This window comes from Pipistrellus hanaki, assembly GCF_964339955.1.
Source record: "Pipistrellus hanaki genome assembly, chromosome: 2".
NCBI lineage: Eukaryota > Metazoa > Chordata > Mammalia > Chiroptera > Vespertilionidae > Pipistrellus > Pipistrellus hanaki.
In genome coordinates this window covers 121,460,249-121,486,543 of record NC_140504.1, presented here as the reverse complement: position 1 = coordinate 121,486,543, position 26,295 = coordinate 121,460,249, and the positions used below count along the sequence as shown (strand labels likewise).

The 26,295-nt window shown below is 37.7% G+C and overlaps 1 protein-coding gene across 7 annotated transcripts in view; it reads right to left on the bottom strand.

Annotated features, from left to right (window-relative positions):
• Positions 1-19,104: 19,104 nt before the first annotated feature.
• The window catches only part of HIVEP1 (HIVEP zinc finger 1), a 145,997-nt gene continuing 138,806 nt past the window's right edge, over positions 19,105-26,295 (bottom strand). For all 7 annotated transcript variants that reach the window (XM_084872699.1, XM_084872694.1, XM_084872700.1 and 4 more), the window contains 2 exons: positions 23,191-23,699; positions 19,105-20,846 (listed from right to left, as the gene is read on the bottom strand). In XM_084872699.1, the coding sequence (XP_084728825.1) occupies positions 19,671-20,846; positions 23,191-23,699 (1,685 nt within the window). In that variant the 3' untranslated portion in view covers positions 19,105-19,670. The remainder of the gene's footprint in view (positions 20,847-23,190; positions 23,700-26,295) is intronic.

Sequence of the window (26,295 nt, the reverse complement as noted above, 5' to 3'; positions counted from 1 at the left end):
ACTATAAATATAAGTTGTGTTAAGAAAAAAATGTATATTTATGCTAAATGTTATTTCAAGGATTAGTACCTAAATATTGTAGGTAACATTCTAGAAAATTCTACATCATCCCACAAAATAGAAAAAAAAAATATCATCTGCATTCTCAATACAAAGGATCTTTGCTAAAAACATTCTGCCTATAATCTCTGGAAGCCAAAAAAGAAAGGCCATCCCATTATCACGGATAAGCATTCCCAGTGAAAGTTAACATGACAGGATTCTCACTGCCCTCTGTTAAATTCTGACAAATAGCTCACAGTTCTCCAAAAGATTATGCATCTATCTATCAATACTAATAAGGGTGGCTTAGTCTAGAATCTCTGCCACTATACTTTCTTAAAGTAATGTTGAGTATAATAATCTAAAATTTTTTTTGTTAGCAATTTATATTTCAAACTTTTCCCCTGCACATGGGAAATTATAAGCACAGATTCTATCCCTTTTGTTTGTATCTCTAATCTCAAGGAATATACACAATTATCAAGATATAATTAATTTTTATTCATGTCCATCCATATGTTGGAAGTATGTGCTGCAATATAAATTTTGAGTAGTGATGGCTAGATAGTATCCAAAACTGAATTTTAAAAACTGTCTAATAATTAAATGATCATATCTCACAAATGTGAAAAATGATGAAAGGCAGCAAAAAGATTAGGAATCTGGAAATCTGCATTCTAGTCCAAGCAGGACAAGATCAAATGGAATGATTAAAGCTTTGTTATCTCAGTTATCCTTCTCATCTAAAAAGTGCAGGCTTTATCGGCACTCCATAATGCAGCCTGCAGCTCAGACAGCTGCACAGAATAGCTAATAAGCACAAGAGGGTGCTGAGGCCAGAATTTGCTCCACATAAGAGGCTTATCCTTTAACACTCTCTTCTCTCTCTCTCTCTCTCTCTCTCTCTCTCTCTCTCTCTCTCTCTCTCTCTCTCTCTCTCTCTCTCCTCTCCCACCCCCTCTCTTCCTCTGGCTCTTTCTCAATTTGCCATGAGTGTTAAAAGTATCTGATAAATACTACAGAAAACATTAAGACCAGGAAAAACAACAGCTTTGTTTTACCATGTTTATGAATTCATTTGTTCTCAGGGTTTCCTGTTTTTCAAATGATTTAAACTAGAGTTGGTATGTTCCTAATGTTTCTTTTGTTTTCCTTTGTCTTAAAAATTTCCTGGAGTTTTCAGAAAGCCCCATCTCCCTTAGCTGTTGTACTTGAAAATAAATTTTCTTTTTAATAAAATTTCTCCTCTTTAATTCCTGTGACATAGTCTCCCTCACAGGTAACATTATGTTGCAGTTTGGTCTCTGGTACTGTTTTTGCATCTTCACTTTTAAAAAGTAGGTCTCCTGTGTTAAGATGTCACGTTCATTAGTAATCACAAGGGAATTCCGATATTAACAATGACACTTTCTATTGTACAGTAGTGAATTTTATTAGGTCATTCTAGTATATCTCTTCATTGGATCTTTCTCACAAGGCTCTTTTGGGGCAGGCATGGCAGGCATGCCCTTTAAGAAGGAAGAAGTGAAAGATGGAAGATAGTGAATCACAATGAAGGTAGGTGATAGACTTGGAGGGAGAACCCACATTCTCTGTGGTCCCGGGTCTGAGACTCAATCCACTACCTCGACTTGTCCCTAAAGAAACAGGCGTTCCATTTCCTTCAGCCCTGAATTAAAGTGAAAACTGTATTGGACACATCTGTGAAATTCCTGTTTTCGTTTGGCTGTCACTGCTCGGAACTTTTGCTACTAGTTGGAAGAACAGCAGACCTGTACGAGTTGCCAATAATCTGCTCGCTTGAGGACAGGCACACAGATTGCTCTTATCATTCTGCTTCACACCCCTGAGGCATGAGGAAGCAGTTTCAGAGTGTGCTGTTTCATACGCCGGTGTGTGTTTTCTTTCTTCTGGTTTTTTGTTTTCTTTAAATGAAATAGAACAAAATGAGTGGGAGTAGGGATGGTACTGACATTTTATGTATGAATTGTTCTCTCTGACTTCTCTACATGACAAGTTCTAAAATAGATTTCTAAATATCTGACTTAATCAGCATCTTAAATTGCCTTCTCTTTTGTGTGATAACTTTGTTCCCTATTATTAATGCATAAAGCAGTGGAGCTTTGGGCCCCGGGTAAAAGCAGTCTAATCCTCAAGTTTTAGGAGCTGTAAATAAATGACAGCATGATCGGATTTGGGTATCTGAGGAGTCAAGTTTTAGAAGAACATTAGGTGACTCATAGTTTCTATATTTAGCTTTGATTATAATCCCAGTCTTTGGCAGATGAAAGAATAGCTTCTTTTGTGTGTACCTCAGAATATATTATAATTTTATTTGAAGATGGGAAAAAAGGAATTTAAGGTGAATCATCAAGCTAGTAGCTTCCATATTTCATGATATAAGAAGAACCAAATCTGCGCTTGGACAAACATAAGCTTTGCACCCTTGTGTTAGCACAGTGGCGCCCAGGACGACATCCACATTTTCACGAATGGACATTAGCAGGGGACCCGTGCTTCAGCGTTGGGTGTATTTCCGTTGGCTTGGTCCATATTTTTGAGAATCTATTGGAAGTCCCCAAATACTTTCCTTTCAGATTATCTCAGTTCTTCTCTGGAAAAACAGATTAGGTAAAGTTCACAGCCAAGCTAAATAGATGAACAATAGGAATTATAAAGCAGTCTGCAGGTTCAGAGAACCAGCTCTTACCTGACCTGACATACCTTTGTTGGCCCCTGCATCTGACCAGGCGGCCATCATTGCTATCCAATGATTCATGCCCTAATGAAGCACATTTTGTTTATGCCCATACTTGATATATCCTCTCAAGCTTAATAATGTTAAACAGCATTTACAATAAAACAATACTTTGTTGCAAATAAAAATATATGTTCATGTATTTGAATATTAATCTTTTGTGTAAATTTCCACCATCACTGTGTAAGATCTGAGGTAATCCAGAAGCACAATAATGTGTGTCTGCTTCCAGTACAGCTCTCAGTCTCGTGTGGCCTAACACTGTTTCATATCCACAAATGGAAATTGTGGTGACTGGAAATTTATGATGTTTATGAAATACAGGAAACACTGAATATCTTTCTCATTTTTCATACCAAAACATCTATTTATAACGACTTGTTAAGAAATTTAGGAGACAATAGTAATTTTCGAGAAGCTGAAAATTAAAGCAAATCTGTAGGTGATTATTAAATACCTACCATAAACAAATACATTTTTCCTCTAAAAATATTGAACGCTTCTAATTATAGTTTATAAGAATAAAGGACTCTCTCTTCTCAGTAGATATTCAAGTTTGTGAACCACTGCAAATGGATATGCCAAGGAAACAATTTATTTTAATTTAAAATGCATATATTCAGCTTACTCAATGATGGCCTGGATACTGGAAGAGAATATGGGTGAAGAACAAGAGAGATAAATACATAGTTGAAATTGTTGAAATGGGCTCAAATTTTCTGGGACTTTGAGCAAATATTTAAGCCTTCGTTGCCTTAACTGAAAAGAAACGCTGACTCCATAGTGCTAGTAAAAGAATTAAGTGAGAAAAAAACAAAAACATGTAAAATACATAACAGAGTACCTAGCCCACAATAAGTGTTTATACCTTTTAATAATTACTATTTTATTATTTTGTAAATTATTTCACATATGCTTTTTAATACCTTGATTGTATATCAATGTTGATATAAAGCTTATGAAATTCTGCTAAATGTCATAGAAATTATTCCTAGTTTATTTATTTTAAATATATTTTTATTGGATTCAGAGGAGAAAGGAGAGAGAGATAGAAACACCAATGATGAGAGAGAATCAGCTGCCTCCTGCACAATCTGGGGATTGAGCCTACAACCAGGCAAATGCCCTGAGGGAATTAAACTGGACCTGCTGGTTTACAAGTGGACACTCAACTACTGAGCCATGACAGCTGGGCTATTTTTAGTCTTTTTAAAGAAAATTCATGCTATAGCTATTTAACCTCCCATTTTGTTTTCTATCATAATTTTTATTTTATTATGTGAATGTAACATGAATATATTTTCTATGTGGAAGTATTAAAACATTAGTTATATGTGACTGCTGTTTGGCAGCAAGCGTAACATCCAGTGTAGATTTCTATTTAATGTTGGCTTTGTTCACTTGAGTTACAAGAATACATTTCCTTTTTTTTTTATGCATTAAAACATTGATTGTTAGCAATACTGTTAGTGGAAACACATCACCTTCAAAAAACATTGTAAGAGTACCAGTTAAAGCATCAATAATAAGAGCAATCTTGCCTTGTGCCCTTCCATCCTCACATCTCCTAAGGCTAAGGAGAGAACTATGTTCCCTAACTGGTGGTGACAGTCATTGGTCCATATATTTTTTAAAAATATTTTATTGATTTTTTACAGAGAGGAAGAGAGAGGGATAGAGCGTTAGAAACATTGATGAGAGAGATCCATCGATCAGCCCCCTCCCACACACCCCACACTGGGGATATTCCCGCAATCAAGGTACATGCCCTTGACCAGAACCGAACCTGGGACCCTTCAGACTGCAGGCTGATGCTCTATCCACTGAGCCAAACCGGTTAGGGCATTGGTCCATATTTTTAAGTAAGGTGGAGCCAACCTAATGAAAGATTATGAAACTGAAGAACCAGTCCCTTCATTCTCCTTTCTGCTCTGAACACTATGACATTATGTAGAACTAAGCTCCCCTGCAGTGGGCTCAGACTGGTGTAAAGAGGGGACGTGCAGGGGAGGTAACAGTGATGGGAGGTGGGGAGCAAGACTTCAGCAAGGCTGTGAACCTAAACATCTGACATTTTTGTCCCCGTCTATATTAGTTTGTTCTCAAATTGGGTAGCAAAAGGTGTACTGTTTCTTGGCCCCTTAAAACCCAATCACTCCCTGAACACCTTTCCCACAATCCTTAGCTCCTCTTCAGTGATGTCCAGTGATATGCATTGTATGTATCATTCCATGCCTTTCCTTTCCTTTGATGTTAAGATAGATGACTCCAAAAATCTACACTATTTGTTTACATCTATTTATATTTTAATATAGATTGTACCTATTTTTAATCATTTGAGTTTTTAAATTTACAAACTATTCTAAAAGATTATTTATTTATAAACCTTTTGATTACCCTCCACCCATTTCTCCCACCTCCAAACTCCTACCTCTGATGACCACAAATCTGTTCTCTGTATGAGGTTTTTTGTTTGTTTTACTTCATTTTGTTTTGAATTCCACATATGAGAAAGATTATGTGGTATTTGTATTTCTCTATCTAACTTATTTTACTTAGCATAATGTCCTTGAGGTCTACTCATGTAAATAGTAAAATTTTATTCCTTTTTATGGCTGAATAACATTCATATACATATAATTTATTTATTTATTTATTTATTTATTTATTTATTTATTTATTTATGTGTGTGTGTGTGTGTGTGTGTGTGTGTGTGTATTTAGATTTTTTTCCATGTTCTTACCATTGTAAATGTGCTACAATGAACATGGGAGTGTATATATATATATTTTTTTCAAGTTAATATTTTTGTTTTCTTCAGATACTCAGAAATTAAATTGCAGGATCGTATGGTAATTCTATTTTTAATTTTTTGAGGAACCTTTATAATGCTTTTCATAGTGGCTTCACCAATTTGCATTTCCAGCAACAGTGCTCAAGGGTTCCCCTTTTTTCCACATTGTTGCCAACACTTGTTAATTCTTGTCTTGTTGATAATAGCTATTATAACAGGGGTGAGGCGCTATCTCATTTTGTTTTGATTTGCATTTCCCTGATGATCAATTATGTTCAGCATCTTTTCATGTAACTGTTGGCCATCTATCTGCCTTCTGTGGAAAATGTTCAGATCTTCTGCCCAATTTTTAATCAAACTGTTTTTAATCTTGCTACTGACTTATATCAGCTCTTTATATGTTTTGAATATTAACTCCTTATGAGATACCTGATTTTCAAGTATTTTCTCCCATTCAGTAGGGTGCCCTTTCATTTTGTTGCTTTATTTCACAGTGCAGAAGTGTATAGTCTTCATGTACTCCCACTTATTTATTTTTACTTTTGTTGCTTTGACTTTGGGTGCCAGATTAAAAAAAAAATCATAGCCAAGACCTATGTCAAAAAACTTAGTGCCCATTTTCTTCCAGAATCTTTATTGTTTCAGGTCTATATTCAAGTCTTTAATACATTTGAGTTAATTTTTGTGTATGGCGTAAGATAAGGGTCTAGTTTCATTCTCTTGTATGTGGCTGGCCAGCTTTATCAACACAATTTATTAAAAAGACTATCCTTACTCCTTTGTATGTTCCTGGCTTCTTTGTTATAAATTAATTGAACACATATACATGTTTATTTCTGGGCTCTCTACTCTGTTCCACTGATCTATGTTTTTATGCCTGCACCACACTATTTTGATGTTTATAGCCTTGTAAGAGAGTTTGAAATTAGTAAGTGTGAGGGCGCCAGCTTTGTTCTTCTTTCTCAAAATTGTTTTGCCAATTCAGGGTCTTTTGTGGTTCCATAAAGATTTTAGGATTGTTTGTTCTGAAGTATATCTATGGTATGAATTTTTCTGTTTATCTCAAGATAGGTGTTGGGGTTCCATCCATTTATCTAATGCTTTCCTTTTTATTCATGCTTAGAATTCCAGAGAAAGAATGTAATATGGTTTAGTCAGGCATTTCTCTACTGAAGGACTTTAGGTTGTTTACAATTGTTCAGAATAGAAAAATATCACATAATTAATTTTTCAGTTCATGTCTCCTTGCTACATGTTCTTCTATGGCTGATATGGAAAAATGAGGCTTAGACCATATTTTTAGTTCTAATGAATATTGCTAAATTGTCCTTTCCAATATCTTCATCAACTCAGATTCTGTGAGCTGGGTCTGAAGATTCTACAGCCTTACCCATACTGGACATGATTAGTAAAAAACCATATCTCATGTTTTATTTTTTAACTTTATATTATATATTAATTTTGTAAATCCAGGATCAGTGTTCTGGGCCTTTAGGAATCTGAGTTTATAGTTCTCTTTACAACCAAGGAAAAACTACTATTTAACATTTTAAGTATTTGTGAACAAACTCTTTAATGCTGTGAATCATAGTTTTATGCAAAATAGAGCTCATTATAATGCCATAAATGTTAGCAGAATTCCCCTCAGATTATCTAGGAAGCGGCACTTAATTCCAGACTAATGAGATATATTAAGGCATATTCTTATTTATAAATCATTATTTTTCTTATCTTTTATATATTTTTTATCTTTATTGTTGAGAGTATTACAGATGTCCCCGCTTTCCCCCAGCTGGCCCACTTCCACCCTATTGTCTGTGTCCATGGACAATGCATATATGCATATAAATTCTTTGGTTAATCTCTTCCCACAAAAATAAACTGAAGCATAAAATAGGACCAGTGGCATGGAAACATGGGACAGACTGATGAATTAATTTGCATTTTTAGATTTCTATTGAGAATGTACATTTTAAAATATATTTTTGGTTATTTGGTTATTTTTCTATGGATTTCTTACTTTTACCTTTTGAACATTTTTCTACTGGGTCTTTTGACTTTTTATTACTGACTTATAAAATATTTTAAGCCCTAGCTGGCTTGGTTCAGTGGAAGGAACGTCAGCCTGTGGACTGAAGGGTCCCAGGTTCGATTCTGGCCAGGGGCATCTGCCTGGGTTGCGGATTCAATCCCCAGTGGCGGGTGTGCAGGAGGCAGCTGATCAATGATTCTCTCTCATCATTGATGTTTCTGTCTCTCCTTCTCCCTTCCTCTCTGAAATCAATAAATATATTTTTAAAAATATTTTAAATATTTTTTGGATGAGAATCTTGTTAGGTATATAAGACAAAAACCTTTTTCTTATCTAAATTGTATCTTTTAAAATATATTTATAAATATAAAATATACAGAGGGAGAGAGAAATAGAAACATCAATGGTGAGAGAGAATCATTAATTGGCTGCCTCGTGCATGCTCCACACTGGAGATTGAGCCCACAATCAAGGCATGTGACCTTGGCCAGAACTGAAGCTGGGATCCTTCTTTCTGTAGGCTGATGCTCTATCCACTGAGCCAAACTGGCTAGGGCTAAGTTGTATTTTTAAACATTTTAATGTTTCTGTGTTGAAACAAAGTTTTGCATTTTCATGAACTTAAATGTATAAGTTTCATGATATTTTTGTTTGTTTCTTGCCTAAGAGCCCTTTCCTACTTCACTGTCATATAGTATCGTATTTTTCCTAGGTTTATAACTTTCCTTTTTCAATTATTCTTTGAAATATTATCTTAAGCATTTCATATTAAAGTCACAAAAAACATAAACCTAACAAATCCTTTCAAACAACAATTAAGTTATTGTAAATACTTAACATTACAAGCATAACTTTTATGTATCTAATTCTGTAAGGTACGTCCAAAACTGACCTAGGAGACATACAAATCAAAAACAAAACAATCCTAAGCATAAAAATTCTCCTTATCATTAAGCTAGCTTATTAGAGGTTTAGAATGACAGTTTCAGAGCATGAAGGGATGTTTGATTTACAGTCATTTTCTTCTGGTTTCTTTCTAACTGTGATTTCCCCCAAATAATGCCAATAAGTATAATTGTAGTAGAAATAATAATAAAAGTAACTTTGACTGAGTCGCTTATTACAGCAAGGTAAGCCCTTTACTAAACATACTACTTTGATTCCTTACACTGACTTCTGAGGTTGGTATTGTTGTGTTAGCATAGGTAGCTAGGTATTAATAAAGGAAGGATGCAAAGGGAATCAGACATTATTAAGCATAATAAAGTAGAGAGCATAAGTCTGCTTGCTTCACACACTCCCCAGGAACCACTGGTCATTCCCTGCAGATTAATGAGGGGAGAGATGGAACAGCAAAGGAGGAATCTCTCTCTGGGTGCATGCTCAGTAGAAGCCACGATGGCACAGGTGGAGGTGCTTCTACTATGAGGCATGTGAGGTAGGAACGAAGATGGCAACCATAGAGGCCTGTCTGTCTAACCTGGTAAAAGGGTCAGATTGGAGAAGGGACACAGAATCCCAGAAGATCTAGGGAGTGGATTGGTTATGGGGAGGATCCAGCACAAGTCTGTGAAAGCTTGGGAAGTTAATTGGTTAGTTAAAGAAGCGCCTGGTCCTTCCCAAGCCTGAGATAATATCACACAAGGGTAACAAAGCTCTCTTGCTCCTGGGGTACCCTGTTGGTGAGCTCATTTTCTCTCCATAGCAGAATGTGACCCCAGCAGCCACTTGGGGCACGAGGCAGACAGCGTGACCTGGCTACAGCAGCACCAGCCAGAGCAGAGCTGGGAACAGACTAGCTAGCTGGATGGGGACAAAGACTACACTGGACTAAGTTTTAACATGGACTGAGCCAATGGTGCAAAATATCTGGCCACTGGCCATATTTCTGGGCTTGATAAAGACAGATTGGATTTTTTCTATGGCTGGACAGAGGAAGGTGAGACACTGGGAACCTAGGGGCAGTCCTTTGATTTTGCTTCTACAATGAATTTTACTATGAAACCTCAACCTCCTACATCCGAGTTTCCTGAAATGCTTACCTAGAGACTCTGTGGAAGGACCCCATTTCCACCAGCAACGATTATACTCATTTTATAGATCAAGAAATTGAGATATATGGAAGTTCAATGACTCCCCAAGTTTAAAAATCTTCTAGGCAGAAAAAAGATATAATCTTAGACACTATCTCCAGAACCTGAACTGGTGGCCACACTGTGGTTTTCTTAAAGGATGTACAGATAAGTCTCAATTCTTGAACATCTCCCATTTTGAACAATTTGGTTCTCAACTAAGTTGTTCTGGTGTGGGGTGGGCGGGGAAGTACGTTGGTTGTCAAACAAAGATTCAGTTCTCCACCTGACAATCCTTTCATGCTGATACGTATATGATCAGTCATGTGTCTCTCAGGCGACAAAGGAGATAATGCATGAGTATGGGCCAGTTTACCACTAAGCCTCATGTTAATATCTCAGGAAGTTGTGCTGTGAATTTCTTCTTCTTCTTCTTCTTCTTCTTCTTCTTCTTCTTCTTCTTCTTCTTCTTCTTCTTCTTCTTCTTCTTCTTCTTTGCTTTTATTGCTACTGATTATTATTAAATATGTACAGTAAGTCACTAAGGGTCTTAAGAAGGCTAGTGATAGTGATATAAGTAAAATGAAAAGGAAAGTTGTGAGAATAACGATAGAGCCTTAAAAAAAATAATTGCAAAGTATGACAGAGGTGTTGACATGTCTGATCTGATTATTGAGTATGACATGGCTAAATCAATGATCAGCACAATTTTAAAACATAAAGAGTGATGATGTTGCCAAGAATGTGATGTGCTCATAAAACAATGATCACAGGTTTGAGAAAGGTTAAAACATGGAATCATTTGGGGGTCTGGAACAAATGAATGCAATTTACATTATTTCTAATAGGAAAAAAATGATTCCATTTTCAAACAAATCACTTCTCAATTAGTCTTTCGGAACAAATTAAGTTCAAGAACTGAGGTTCTACTGTATTTTTCTTCTATGTATATTTTTTTCCTTGATTATTAAACGAGGAGATTGGAGGCATTATCTAGAGTTGCTTCTGACATCAGAAATTTTATGGTTCTTAAAAACACACATGACTTTAAAAATAAAATTATCTAGATTTACCACATAGCTCTCTGACTAATCAAATGTTTCCAATCCTCACGTAACAATCTGCTTCCAATATCCTCCTGCCCCGATTGAGAGTAACCTTGAAGTTCCCAAGTGATGAAAAGCAACCCCAATTTCAGCACAGCTAGAAATGCTGACGGGCACCAGCCGGATTCTGCTGACATGGGTTCCCCATGCTCCAAAGGCTTAATCATTATCGCATGCTGATGCTCTGGGCAGGCCTGGCATCCGCGGAGGGCCCCGCTGTGAAGAAAACTCTGTGTCCATTCCTGCTAGACTCCGCCAAGAGCAAGGGCAGCCACAGGACAGCCCGGGAAAGGTGTACTTTCGCTTCTGCATCTGCAAATATCACACAGACTTTTTCGCCAGTTGACAGCCTATCTTCTTCTTGAGAAAGGACAGGCATACTTTTTCAAACTATTAGGAGGGTTCTTGTAAGCTGCTAGAGGCGACCTGCTTGGTTTACTCATTTTCCTTCCATCTTGACCTGTTTTCCTGCAAAGCAAAACAACAGAAAACATTTTAAACATAGCTCAGCATTTAAAAGGGTGCAAATGGTTTTCAGCATGGTCTCAGACGAAGATCTGACCAATGTCTTGTATCATAAGTATTAGTTGGATGACTTATCATTTGTCCTACTGCAAAACATCTAAAAAAATCATTGGACATATCTAATAGTCAGTGCTAATATAATATTCAGATATTACTATGGCCGAAACAGGTTTGGCTCAGTGAATAGAGCGTCGGCCTGTGGGCTGAAAGGTCCCAGTTTCGATTCAGGTCAAGGGCATGAAGCTTGGTTGTGGGCACATCCCCAGTAGGGGGTGTGCAGGAGGCAGCTGATCAATGTTTCTCTCTCATCAATGTTTCTAACTTTCTATACCTCTCCCTTCCTCTCTATAAAAAAAAAAAAATCAATAAAATATATTTAAAAAAAAGATATTACTATGCACCAGGAATTGTTAAATGTACATACTGTCTTCTTTAATCTTCCCCCAAACCCTCTGCATTGGATGCTTACCTTTGACGAGGCAAGGAAACAAAAATTGACAATTAGCTGATAAGTTGTCAACCTAGAATTTGAATTTAGACAATCTGTCCTGTTTCTATATGCAATATACTGTTTCCCTATGTAACACTTAAAATTTTTTGATGTTTTGACAGATAAACTATAGAACACCAGCACTATCTATACTAATAATATTGTTGCAATGTGTAGATCACAAAGCTTAATATATTCTTTACAAATTCATTTTCTCTTGTCTATACCACAGTGAATCATAAATTTGTGAAATGATTGACAACAGTAGAAATAAGCCTTGTGCAGAGTTTAAACTAAAGGTTCAAGCACACTCCAGCCAACAGGTCTATTGTCCGTTAAATCTGGACTAAATTAATGAAACTTGCAGGTTTTACAAATCATTTACTTACAAATTATTTCCATTACATTACAAATCATTTACAAACAAATCTAGCCTGTATTCTACATGCTGCAGACTTATTTAAATAGCAGCAATAAAAACAACTGTACAAAGCTGTATTTCTAAGAAACAATAATGAAAGTCTGTCATGAAACATTTTGTCTATTCCCCCCAGCTGGAATTCTAAAGAATATGACTCTACCTATAGCAGCTATTTTAAATGTTTTGTCACCTGAATCTATTTTGTCTTCTAAATCTCCCCTTTTTTGAAGGATTTAGAAAAATGACAACAAAGAGTTCACAGGAATTTGTTTAGTTACAAAAAAGAAAAACAAACAAAACATTTTCCAGGGCAGGCCCCTGGGGGTCCCCCTGTCAGTTCAGATCTTTATCTCCACTTAAAGGGCCTTCAGCAGAACATTAACCTGCAGGCATGCAGGGTTGCTTAAGCATCAAAGGGCATTGACAGACCGTGTACTAAATATTTTGCCACTATTTCCAATAGAGGCTGAAACAAAGAAAAATATCTCAAATTAAGGATTTAACTTGATGGAAATTTACAAAAAGAAGTTATTAGTGACTTAGTTCTGAAATTAATTAAAAAAAACATACAAGTTTTAAAAATTAGTTTTTTTCCTCATAGATTGGATTCTGAAATTCAGTTTCTTATTATCAACATTATAAATTCAAAAGGTTGGATTCTGTTGTAGACTATGAAATGATGCAAGTTAAACTATCAGAATAGTTAATACACTTTTAATGAAATGGATCTTTTGATCAATAATCCTTATGCCTGTACATGGTTAGTTAGTTATATATAAGCAGACTCTAAATGAAATTGTAAACTACTTCTAGGTATTGACTTTTAAAGAACTGAGTGTCCAAGTAATAAAATATCTCAATGTATAATGTATAAAGGTGTTCCAAAATAATAAATTAAAAAATATCAAAGGGTACAACTGCTGAATCCAAACCAGTCTTAACATTTGACCCTTATGGACAAAAATAAGCCTTGCGATTAGCAAAGAAAACTAAGCATGCCTGGCTAATTGACTGATCCCAAAGCTGGCTTTTCTTCCCATGATTGACTTCCAGGAATGCAAAGTCCTGCTGTCTTTCACCTAACATGGTTTCTTTAGACCCTATTTGGAAACATTCATAGATAAATAACTAAATAATCGTCTTTCAAGTCACTAAAAACAAATAAATGAAAGATATCTCAAGCAAAACCAACAACATAACAAATGTCTTTTAGTCTTCATATCTTTGTAAAACCCACAAATATATGGACATCATAAAAGGTATCTAATTATTTACCTCTGTATTCCAGATGCAGAGAGCAAGAATTAGAAGAAGAAAAAAGAGTTGTAAAAAAGAGGGATCTCTTACCCTTTGGGACAGCATGAATGGACCTGGAAAATATTATGTTAAGTGAAATAAGCCAAACTGAAGAAGACAAATATCACATGATCTCATTTATTTGTGGAATCTAGTGAACAAAATGAATTGATCAACAAAATAAGAGCCAAAGCAGGGAGGCATGGGATAGACAGACATAACTCGATGCTCACAGTTGGGAGACAAGAAGAGATAAACCAAAGAACTGACACTGAGTGGACAGATTATTATGATCTCTGAATGCATAATTATCTGGCCATTCAGTGTATATCCTATATAATAAAAGGCTAATATGCAAATTGTCCCCTTGACCAGGAGTTTGACTAGCAGGCAGGCCAGCCAACTGCCCATGTCCCCCTGGCCAGCTGGCCGGACCCCACCCATGCACGAATTCATGCACCAGGCTTCTAAAATTCATACACACATACACACACACACACACACACACACACACACACACACACAGTGGCCAGATTATTATGTGTTCAGAGATTATAATAATCTGACCACTCAGTGTATATGCTTAGCCCATGTACATGGCAATAGGGTAGTGAAGACTAGGAGATGGGAGGAGGGGCGGGGGAAGGGAATGAGAGATATCTGTGATACTATCAACAATAAAAAATATATTTTAAAAAAGAAAAAAGTTAAATTCTATATAGTTATCTCTATTGGCTTATTCTGATATGGGATCATTTGTTAAATAGGTCAATGATTTCTTTTTCTCTCTTACTGCTTTCATAAAAAATTTATAAATGTCTTAATTTCCTATATTTGCTTTCTTTACATTATATTTAAATGTACATAGTAAAAAAAAATAGCATGATTTCATGTCCCCTATTATAGAAAAAATATGTTTAAATAATTTTATTTTCTATAAAAAATAATGGAAAATTGTTTTATTTGTTTTTGGAAATATTTCCAAAAGGATCAAATCCAGAGACTTTAGAGTATTATGGTGTCTGTGCTCAAGCTTGTCTATTTCCAAAGCAATGCTCAGCTTTCACTTTTTCAATCTAAGTTTTACCAATAGAGGATGTGTAACAAAGACATTTTTCTGAATAATGATTAATAATTGTAACATAATATACTTTGGAAATTTACATTTTATACTTGATTAGGATTATCACCTTAGCTTGCCATTTTACCTCCTGCTATTTAAATTAAATATTTCCTCACTGAATCTTTCCATGGCTCCTATTATATCAATTATGAGGAAGGTCGTAGAAAAAAGTTATAAAATCTATTATCTATACTAATATGAATGGCACTGGACATAGTCAATTCAGTACGAATTTAAATGGGATATTTTATGAATAATAAGTAGACTTTCACCTAGAAATGAATACATCACAGTCCAGTTACCATAAATCATTATTACAAAGCAGCTTGGCACATTAGGAAAAAAACATACCTAACTAGTTTTAAATCCCAGCCTCACTATTTAATTTGCTTTGTAACCTGAGACAGTTTTTCAACCAGAAAATGGGGATAACATCATCTAGTATTTGTTATAATTATTAAAATTAATATATTATATTATATATCATGTGACTTGTTCATAAAATAATCTGTTATTGTATCAATGGGCATGACCTGCCTATAATCTCAAAACTTAAATCTATGCAAATACTTTGATAGTTCAAGTAAGAAAATTTACCTAACTTAAAAAACATAGCATATACTTTTAAGCCAGAAAATGTTTACTTTATTTGAAGCTTCATTATAGTTACCTAAGTCAGTTATATCTTTTCAGAATTTGATATATGACCTGGGTGTAGGGAAATAAAATTGAAAACTTACCTAAATCCTTAACATTCACTTTTCCATCATTACCCCAACATGTGTTCCCCATCTCAACCAAAATCAGTGCCTCAGAGAAATAATTCTTCAGTGTGTTGGCATAAACCCTTAATGTATAATGTAACCCTCAGGCATTATGGAACAAGATAGCCCTAAATTCTTAGGGAACAAAAGCAAGATAATAAGAAAACTTTTGTTATTTGTCATATGCACTTAAAAAAATTCTCACTTGAGGATATATTTGTTTTTAATTTATTTGAGAGAGAGAGCGAGGGAGAGAAATATCTGATTGATCACCTTCCCCTGCCCTCTCCTCCCTCTCCCCCTTCCCCACTTCTTCCATTTCTTCCCTCCCCCTTCCCTCCTCCCAACCCCCACATGTAACCCCACCCAACAGGGGATTGAACTTGAAACCCAGGTATGAGCTCTGACCAGGACTCAAACCCACAACTCTTTGTGGAGTAGGGAGGATGTCCAACTGACTGAGCCATGTGACCAGGGTCAGTCTAGACATTTTTTATTTGATAAACAACCCAAACTGCAAAATAAGCCAAATAATTCTTGCCTTCGAGAGAAATAACTCTTTGGTCCTTCTCTGGATATCAGCATGCGGGTGGGTCACCAATAGGGCCTGGGTTGCCTCTGCTGTCCCAGAGCAACCTGGCCTGGGCCAGGGAGAGAGAGAACTGCTCTTCAGAGTCAAGTAGAGGGAAGCGCAGGGTAGCACTCCCACCTCTGGCTGATCCCCATATCTTAAAGGATTGGTGTGAAAATACTAGAACCTTTCCTCTTTCGGTCTCCCTTTCAGATAAATAGGTTTCTCCATATTTATGTCTTACTATTATGCAAATATGAGCTTTAGTTTGTGAACCTTGAATTCCATTAGCTCCTTGCTGAGAGGTTAATCCTGCTTTTATACAAAAATTAATAGAGACTTTCCCTTTTCCTAATCCCCAAACACTCTGCACTACTGGAAAGATAACTTACTTATCATTTTTTATTATGATTATTTATTCTTTCTTACCTCTGCTGCTGTGATTCCCCTGAAGTGCTTTTTCGCTGCCTTCACGAATCATCCCAGCCTGCCTCCCAGGCCCCTCATGGGGACCATTCTCCAGGAGTGGCCTCCAGGGCCTGATGGCCTTGAAATGTCCTCATTTTGTCTCTATTTTGTTCAAGCTTACAGTCCATTTATGGAGGATACTCCCATGATGCTCTGTTACCTGGGTCTAAATAATCTATTTCTAAAATCCTCACGATGACAAGATAATGCTTTGGGAAGGGGAGGAGGAGGAGGATGGCAAATATTGAACTGTGTGTAAATGAAACTGTTATATTTCTAATAGGGTTACTTTTTCAACACAGGTGCCAGAGCATCTTGTTTCCTTGCTAAATTGTGCCTTTTATCCGGCTCATCTCTCCAGCTGGTCACATCTTCCTCACCTACTCAGATCAACAACAAATGTCTCCTATGATTTTGTTGAGTCCACTTAAAAAGAAAAGATCCTATGATCAGTTTGGTAATGGATCATTTGTGTTTGCCTTCTGTGTTCCTAGCATCATTTCCCTCTGCTCCTCACTTTTGCTGTCCTCTTATTGCCACCCCCCTACACATCAAATTATTTGCACCTTAATAAAATGACACTCCCTTTTCTGCATAACAATGACTCACTGGGTAAACTTTCACAGGAAGAGCCCACACAGTTCTAATCAGCTTTCAATCTATCTCTTGTTCGCCATAGTAGTATCATGGCTTTCTCAGATGCTTGCTAAATCCCCCAAATATTGGTCATTCCTTTCATTGCAGTATTTCTCCATGCTTCCTGCACCTTCCTTATGTTTAATGCTGTTGCACCACACACTCCTGGGTTCAGATACTGGGGGTTTCATCAGCATGAGGAGGATCCAAATTGCTTGGTGCCATCAGTTGGCCAAACCAGGTAGGGTAAGCATTACTTTTGAATTAGAAGTCACATTAGATTTAAATTAGGAATATGGAATAAGAATATGCTTATTATATGCCTTTAAAATTTTAGACCATAAAGGCATGACACAGTTAAAACATTAATTTTGAAAAACTTGACAAAAAATAGACCTCAGTTTCTACAATTGCATTGATAGAGCAATGCGATTTCTATAATAGGAATTTCTAGAATTATCTTCAAAATCTATCTTGGAATACAAAATGCAGTGTTACTTTTGAAATTTTTGTTGTGTAATCTATGGGAAAGTGTAAATGTAAATTAAAGTATGTCTGGAGAGCATGGCAGATCCATCAGAGCCTGCTGGTGCTGGAGCACATCCTAGAGATTATAATTAACTAGAGGCCCAATGAATGAAATTAGCGCATGGGCCGGGGGGAAGGGGGAGGTCCCAGCCTGCACCCTCTCCAATCTGGGACCCCTCAAAGGATGTCCGAATGTCTGTTTAGGCCCGATCCTACCATTAGGATCGGGCCTAAACAGGCATCCGTACATCCCTCTCACAATCCAGGACTGCTGGCTCCCAACTGCTCATCTGCCTGCCTTCCTGATTGCTCCTAACTGCTTCTGCCTGCCAGCCTGATCACCCCCTAACCACACCCCTGTAAACCTGATTGATGCCTAACTGCTCCCCTGCCAGCCTGTTTACTCTAACTGCCCTCCCTTGCAGGCCTGATACCCCCTAACTGCTCTCCCCTGAAAGCCTGGGTCCCCCGCAACTGCCCTTCCCTGCAGGTCTGGTCCCTCCCAACTGCCCTCCCCTGCAGGCCTGTTCCCCCCCAACTGCCCTCCCCTGCAAGGTTGATTGCCTCAAACTGCCTTCCCTTGCAGACCTGGTCCCTCTCAACTGCCCTCCCTTGCAGGCTTGGTGCCTCCCAACTGCCTTCCCCTGCTGACCATCTTGTGTCCACATGGGGGCAGCTATCTCATGTGTTGGAGTGATGGTCAATCTGCATATTACTCTTTTGTTAGATAGGATTGTTTTAATTTTGTGCTAAGTATTCAAATTCCAACATTAAAATATTTTCTGACAAACCTTGCATCCATAATGCTTAGTTAATAATGCAAATCACTGCAGTGGTAATTATAGGCTCCCTGCACAATTTTTCTGAATAAGGATAGGTAAGCCTCCCAAGACAGGAAGAAATCATGTCTAAAGATAGTCATTAAAGTAATTTAAGTTTTATAACTTATTTTACTTTTAACAGAAATCATCAACATTGAGGGACTTTGCCCACTCAGACTATATGCTATAAATACATGTTTTGTTTTGTTTTGAATTTCAGAGAGGAAGGGAGAAGGAGAGATAGAAACATCAATGATTAGAGAATCATTGATGGCTGCCTCCTGCATGCCACAAACTGGGGATCGAGCCCACAATCTGGGTATGTGCCCTTGAATGGAATTGAACATGGGGCCCTTCAGTCCACAGGCTAACATGCTATCCACTGAGCCAAACCAGCCAGGTCTATGTAAGTGTTCTTAAATTCCAAGTCTTCAAGTAAGTTAATAGCTACAGGATTACTCATCAGAACTAAGAAAATAGGCCTCTCAGCTGCCTGAATTGCGGTTTTACATGGTGGTAACGCCACTGCCACTGGCGTCCTTGTTTCTCAAATAGGATGGAGGTAATATGGAAAGAATGTGACCTAGGGCTATTTTCTGACTGCAGATGGCTGATCACTCACCAGATGATGGTCAATAAAGAACAACTAAAGCAATGTAAAGTCAGTAAACAATATTTTACTGAAACATTTCATAACACAGAAAATCTGTTTGAAGTGTAAAGTTACTGTCTTACATAAGAAGGACAGACCCATTTCAAAGACTAATATGAATACAATAAATATGGAGTTTACATACTAATTTTACACAGACACTCTGCCCCACAGCCATAAAAATTTATACTTAACAGTGCAACATATAATTTAATCAGTTGATTTATTTGACAGGTTTTTCTTACTAAACACAAATAACTACCTGGTTTTCATATATATAATATATTTTTATATATATATATAGATATTCAACAATCTGTACAGTTTCTAAACATAAAACTCCTAAAAGGCACAATTGTCTATACAACATATACAAAAATGGCTGGAGCTGACACAAAACAACAATTATTGGTCAAAGTTCATGATTGCACAAAGATTAGTCATGAGTTTATGTCAGAAAAAATGTGCTTTAGGGGAAGGAAGGCTTTCAAAAAAACCTTTAAGTGTTATATATTAAAAAAAAAAAAAAAAAAGAAAAAAAGAAAAAGAAACGAAATCAAAGCAGCAGCCATTAGGTTGCTATCACAAGCCGGTCCTCATCGTCATCACTACTCTCGTCGCTGAACTGGACAGTGGCCTGCCTGCGGGGCAGGGCCGCGGGTCTGGGCAGTGGCCTGTTGGGAGGGAGAGTGTGCTGGCCTGACCGCTCTGGGAAACTTTCCCGATGTGCCTTCAGCAGAGACTCTGTCGTGGCTGCTCGTTTGCTCTGAATGGGAGGGAGTCCACATATGGGCTTCCCCTTACTGATCGAGGCAGCCTTCCCTGTGTCCATTTTACTAGCGCCATCAGGCCTTGCACGGTCTCTTGCAGGGACAGGTGGATCGAGCACTTTTTTTGCATTTTCCGGCTGGACTTGAGGTGACCCCTGAGGAGACGTGGTCCCGCTGCCCTGGTTCCCACTGGCTATAGGAGTTGGCTTGGGGTGCACCTCATGTGCCCTGTTTTGGGAAGCTGGTGTTTCGGGGGCTCCCTGTGCATCCATGGTTACTTGACTGACAGAGGGAATTAAAGTAGGCAATGCTATGTTCAAGATCTGGAGGCCGGGGATGGGTGCTTGAGGGGTGGTGCTCCCCTGGGATGAAGGGTTTGCAGTCAAAACCTGCAGTCCAACAGCATTGAGAGCCAGCCCTGATGGGCGCCCCTGCGGGGCCATGTTGGCATTGGCGAGGCCTAAGATGTTGACAGTTTCCATGCTCAGTGACGGAAGTGACTGCAAGCCTGGGGTGCTGAGGTTCTGAAGGCCTGGCACACGGATTTGGCCAATGGGAATACATGGCACGACACTGCTTAATTCAGCCACTCCAGTGGGATTTGTAGTGCCAGAAACTTCTGTGATTGGATCCCCAGGAGTGCCCACAGTTCTGTGAATTACATTGACAGCAGGAATTGTAAGTTGCATTGGCCCAGCTTGAATGGGTACAAAGGTAGAATACGTGAGGCTGGCAGGTACCACATGGATTCCCCCGACTGGAACCATATTATAAGGTGTCCTTGACTGCTGCTGGGAGTGCAGAGGAAGGTGGCTAAACAAATGAGTCTGTGGAGAAGGCAGGCCTGGAGTCGGTGGGAGAGTTACTTGCTGCTTCTGTTCTTGAGTGTCAGGATGAGGTGAGGCCCCGGGAGGACTCCCCGCGGCCATCTGAAGGTTGAGCTCGGCTGCAGGAGGAAGGCTCACAGAGGATGTGTTCTAAAAGACAAGAGAGAAGAGTCCTTCAGGACAGGGCTTTCTTAGGCACTCAGGGAAAATGCTGTTCTTCCTAAGGAGGTGAAGGAATGCACACTTGTATTTTATAAAATCATGAGTTTGCTAAAAATTCTGTTTTGAATAAAAGTAGAAATTTCCAATAGAAAAAAAAAAAAAAGATTGCCCTTTTAATCTCTTATTTTCTAGTACAAATAGCAGCAGCACATTTTTGTACAGTACTTTGCATTTTTCACATTTCCTGAATATCACCTCTTGTATACTGTAATTGACCCTGCGATGTGGCCATAATTATATTCAGCTTTTGTTGTTTTTATTGCTGGAACCACCTACTCCACCCTACTTTAGAGATGAGGAATCATTGAGAAATTGAGATATTAGTTAGCAATACGTATAAACTCAGGTAAAAGTTAACTGGAGAATCATCTATATATATAAAAGTCTAAGCAACAATTGCAACCAAATGGATGACCAAACAGGCTGCATGGGGCAACCAGGCCGGCAGGGGGGTTAGTGAGGAGCAACCAAATGAATGAGCAGCAGGCTGAGTGAGTCGACCAGGCAGCGGGGGCAGCCATAAAGGGTGACCAAGCCGGCTGGGGGTGGGGGACAATGGGGCAACTAGGCCAGCAGAGGGGGCAATTGGGGGGTGATCAGGCCAGCAGAGGGGGCAATTAGGGATGATCAGGCAGGCAGGCAAGTGAGCAGTTAGGAGCCAGAGGTTCCAGATTGTGGGATCAGGCCTAAACCAGCAGTCAGACATCTGAAGGGTCCCGGATTGGAAAGGGTGCAGGCTGGGCTGAGGGGACCCCTGTCCGTATGCATGAATTTCGTGCACAGGGACTCTTGCTCCTTTATAAAATAAAGAGAAGCCATGAATAAAAACTTCCGTTGGTGGTTTATCCATTCACAAGTTATGAGGTGTCTACTGAAAAGCAGGTTTCCAGGCATTGGCAGGTTTTGAGAAACTCTGGGACAGAGAAGTAAAACCATATGAAAGCAATGAATGTTAGGAGGAGGAAATCTTGCCTATCCTCTCACCCATTCAAGATTATCATTTAAATATTAGCTTTTTCTAGATATGTATATTACAGAGCTGCATTAACCTACAAAATAATTTACTCTAAATACTTAATATTTAAAATTTAACTTAATTCAATTAATTTAGGGTAATCTACAGAAATGCATGCTTTCAAAGTTTTTATTTCTCTCCAGTGTTACCTAGTAAACCAACATCTGCCACATGAAGAAATAAATCCTAGTGCAACTGTCAGTATACACTAGAGGACAGAGATCTGTTGATGGCAGGAGAATGCCTTCCTCACAGATTAGACAGGGAACCATCAAGAGCCTGCGTGACTTTCCTGAGGCCTGTGTTTGGCCCTGAGCTGGTTCTTGGGCAGAAAGCTTTCCCAAGAGACCACAGTAAATTGATCATTCAAGAAAGGGAACTTCTTGATACATTTGTTTGTGTCACACTAACTTTGCCATAGAAACTGGTAGCTATTTCACCAACAGGGAAAAGTATAAAACATTTGGATAATCTAGTGCAAATCCATCAGATCAATGCCATCAGAAAAACAATGCAGAACAGCCACAGATAAATATGTCCAAGACTCTCATTCTCAATAGGCACATACCCGTTTTTATTTCAAGATGTCAAAAAAAAAAAAAGCAAATAAAAATAAATGATTGTATTTTAAAAGATCCATTTGGTTCTTTCACAGATTTATAATACACTATGTGAACTTTAACTAAAATACCTAACCAGAATCAGAAGGAAATAAATATCTTTTGCCCTTAAATAAAACAAAGTAATAAAAAGGCTTAAACAAACTGATTTAGCCATAAATGAATAATTTGAGTACATTATTTTCTTAAGCTATTAAGCTCCCTATATTTAATGTGTTAAACAAAAGGAAAACTGTTAGGAGCTGCCCACTGTTTTCACTAGTTGACAAAGCTGGAGACCTGGAGCTCTGAAAGGTTAAAGCTCTGTACCACTGTTTAGTTGAGACAATGGTAGCTGGAGCAACTTCCACCTTTTAGTTTTATGTAAATCCTTGCTGATTGGCTGTTATTGGAATTGCCTGCCTAAAGGCTATGGGTGTATCCCAAAACCTGAATAAAAGAGATGCTAGGCCAGAGCAAAGCTGAGTCCTTCCTCTTGAGCTGGGCTCCCACCTGGCCCCTAATTCCCAAATTTATATTTTCCTGTCTAGTCTCTTTCATTTGCGTGTGGCCTCCTCCAGAGCCTGAACCCTGAACCTGAACCCTGAACCACACGGGATGTGAGGGCGACAATCACAGAAAACAACAAACCATTTACCTGTGTTAAAGCAACAGCCTTTCCGGCCACAGAACTTCTCAGAACTGCGTTGGATTCCGGGTAGTCCACAGACATCTGATGACTTGGAGACCTGGGTGCAGCTTCGGGTGACTGAGAAGAGTCTACAGGAGTAGGTGTCCCATCCTTCTCGTTCGCATGCTGCCTGGTCTTCAGGGGGCTCTCTGCCTGCCTGCTGCGGTCTGACTGCACTGTGCTGAGTACGGTCATCTTAGTGGGCAACGCTCTGGGTAGAATGTCCATTGGGTCCATGTGGACTCCAGAAAAGCAATCGGTGATCCTGATATCCTCATGAGCACCCACGGAGTCCTGAAGGCTACTTCTAGATGGAAGGTGCTGTGGGCTGGCCGAAACGGAGGGAGCTGCTGAAAGAACGGATTCTGCCTGGCTGTCTTCATCATCATCTTCATTTTCATTATCATCCTCATCTGGGCCATCAGACTCCTCAAGATCGTACCCAGACCGCTCGTAACCGAATCTTTGTCTATCGTCTAATAAAAACAACCAAGAGGGTATGTTACAGAATGCTTTGCAAATGGACAAATGCAATCTTTTATTTTTTTTCATAAGCTTGGCAATGCTGTGAGGAATATAAAAGACAAGGACTCTATCCACAAAAAGCCTGCAATTTACTCATGGGGCAAAATGAATGAGTCAATCAGTGCAGCAGGAATCAGAGAATGAGGAACTAATAGAGAGTGGCATGGCCAAGGCAGGCTTTGTTGTGGATGCAGAACATGAAATGAACTTCGAAAAAGTAGACAGGCAGAGGTCATATATAAAAAATATCAGCAATAAAGATCTCAAATATTATATTTATAAAATCCCCCCAAAAAGACTAAACTGTATTAAAAAAATTTAATAGATTTCAAAACAATTCTTTTCCTTTCTTTTTTTATATATAGTTTTTTGTATTCCCTTCTTATTGAACAACTTAAAAATAAACTAAACAAAAACAAAATGGCATTTCATATAAATAAGCAAAGTAATTTTCCTTAATACTTGACTAGTATTTTTGACGTTTACATTATTCTCTGATTAGTAATACTCTCTTATATGTAAGTCTCTTTTCACTTTCTTTACTTAGGTAAAATTTTCCTATCATTTTTGTTCTATGAAGATTCAACCCACCCTTCCCAGGACAGGTAATCTTTTTGTGTGTTTTTTTTCTTTTTTCTTTTCAGACATTAAGATGTTTGGATTTTATTTTTTTAGGCAGAAATTAAGACATTTGGATTATTTATCTATATGTTTTTCCTAAATTAGATGCTATAAAGGAAAAACACAGTAACAAAATAAGTCTCAAACACAGAATTCTATCCCTATTGAAAATAAGGCATATTAGAAATAAACTACAAAAAAAAAAAAAAATCACAAAAATTCAAACACTTGGAGGCTGAATAGCATGCTGTTCAATAATTGTGTTACCAAAGGGATCAAAGAAGAAATAAAAAGCATCAAGGCAACAAATGACAATGAAAATACAACAATCCAAAATCTATAGGACACAGTGAAAGCAGCCCTCAGAGGGAAGTTCATAGCATTACAGGCCTACCTTAAAAAACAAGAAAAACTATATAGTAATAAACCATCTAATTATGGAACTTAAAGAATTAGAACGAGAGAAACAAGAAAAGCCCAGACTAAGCAGAAGGAAGGAAATAATAATGATCACAGTGGAAATAAATTACATAGAGACACCTCCCCTCCCCCCAAATAAATAAATAAATAAATAAATAAATAAATAGATAGATAGATAGATAAACAAAAAATACAAAAGATCAACAAAACCAAGAGCTGGTTCTTTGAAAAGATAAACAAGATTGATGAACCTCTAGCCAGACTCACCAAGAAGCAAAGAGAGAGAACCCAAATAAACAAAATCAGAAATGAAAGAGTCAAAATAACAATAGACAACACAGAAATACGAAGAATCGTAAAAATACTATAAGCAACTCCATTCCAACAAACTGGTCAACCTAGAAGAAATGGACATATTCCTAGAAAAATATTACCTTCCAAAAATCAATCAGAAAGAATAAAAAAATCTGAATAGGCTGATAACTATGGAGGAAATTGAAGCAGTAATCAAAAAACTTTCAACAAACAAAAGACCTTGACCAGACAGCTTCACAGGGGAGTTTTACCAAACATTCAAAGAAATAAAACCTATCTTTTTCAGACTATTACAAAAAATTCAAGAGGAAGGAACACTTCCAAGCTCCTTCTATGAAGCCAGCATTATCCTAATCCTAAAACCAGAAGAAAAAAAAATACAAAGAAAGAGAATTATATATAGACCAATATCACTCATGAACACAGATGCCAAAATTCTCAACAAAATTCTAGCAAATTGAATGTAGCATTACATTAGAAAGATCATATACCATGACCAAGTGGAATTTATACTGGGGATGCAAGGATGGTACAATTCTACAAATCAATGAAAGGGATATTCCATATAAACAAATTGAGAGACAAAAATAACATAATTCATATCAAGTGATATAGAAAAGGCATTTGACAATATCCAATATCCAATGTCCTTTCTTGATAAAATCTCTCAGCAAGGTGGGAATAAAAGGATCATACCTCAACACAATAAAGCCTTATATGACAAACCTACAGCACACATCATACTCAATGGGCAAAAACTAAAACCATTTCTCCTAAGAACAGGAACAAGACAGGGATGCCCACTCTTACCACTCCTGTTCAACACAGTACTGGGAGTACTAGCCATTGTGATCAGACAAGAAGAAGAAATAAAAGGCATCCAACCAAATTGGGAAGGAAGATGTAAAATTGTCCTTATTTCCAGATAACATGATATTGTACATAGAAAACTCTAAAGACTCCATCAAAAAACTACTAGACTTAATAAATGAATTCGGCAATGTAGCAGGATACAAATTTAATACTCAGAAGTCAATGGCTTTTGTATACACCAATAATGAACACAGAGAGAAACTAAAAAAGGCAATCCCATTTACCATTGCAACAAAAAATTTAAGATACCTAGGAATAAATTTAACCAAAGAGGTAAAGAACCTGTACTCAGAAAATTAGAGGATGCTGAAAAAAGAG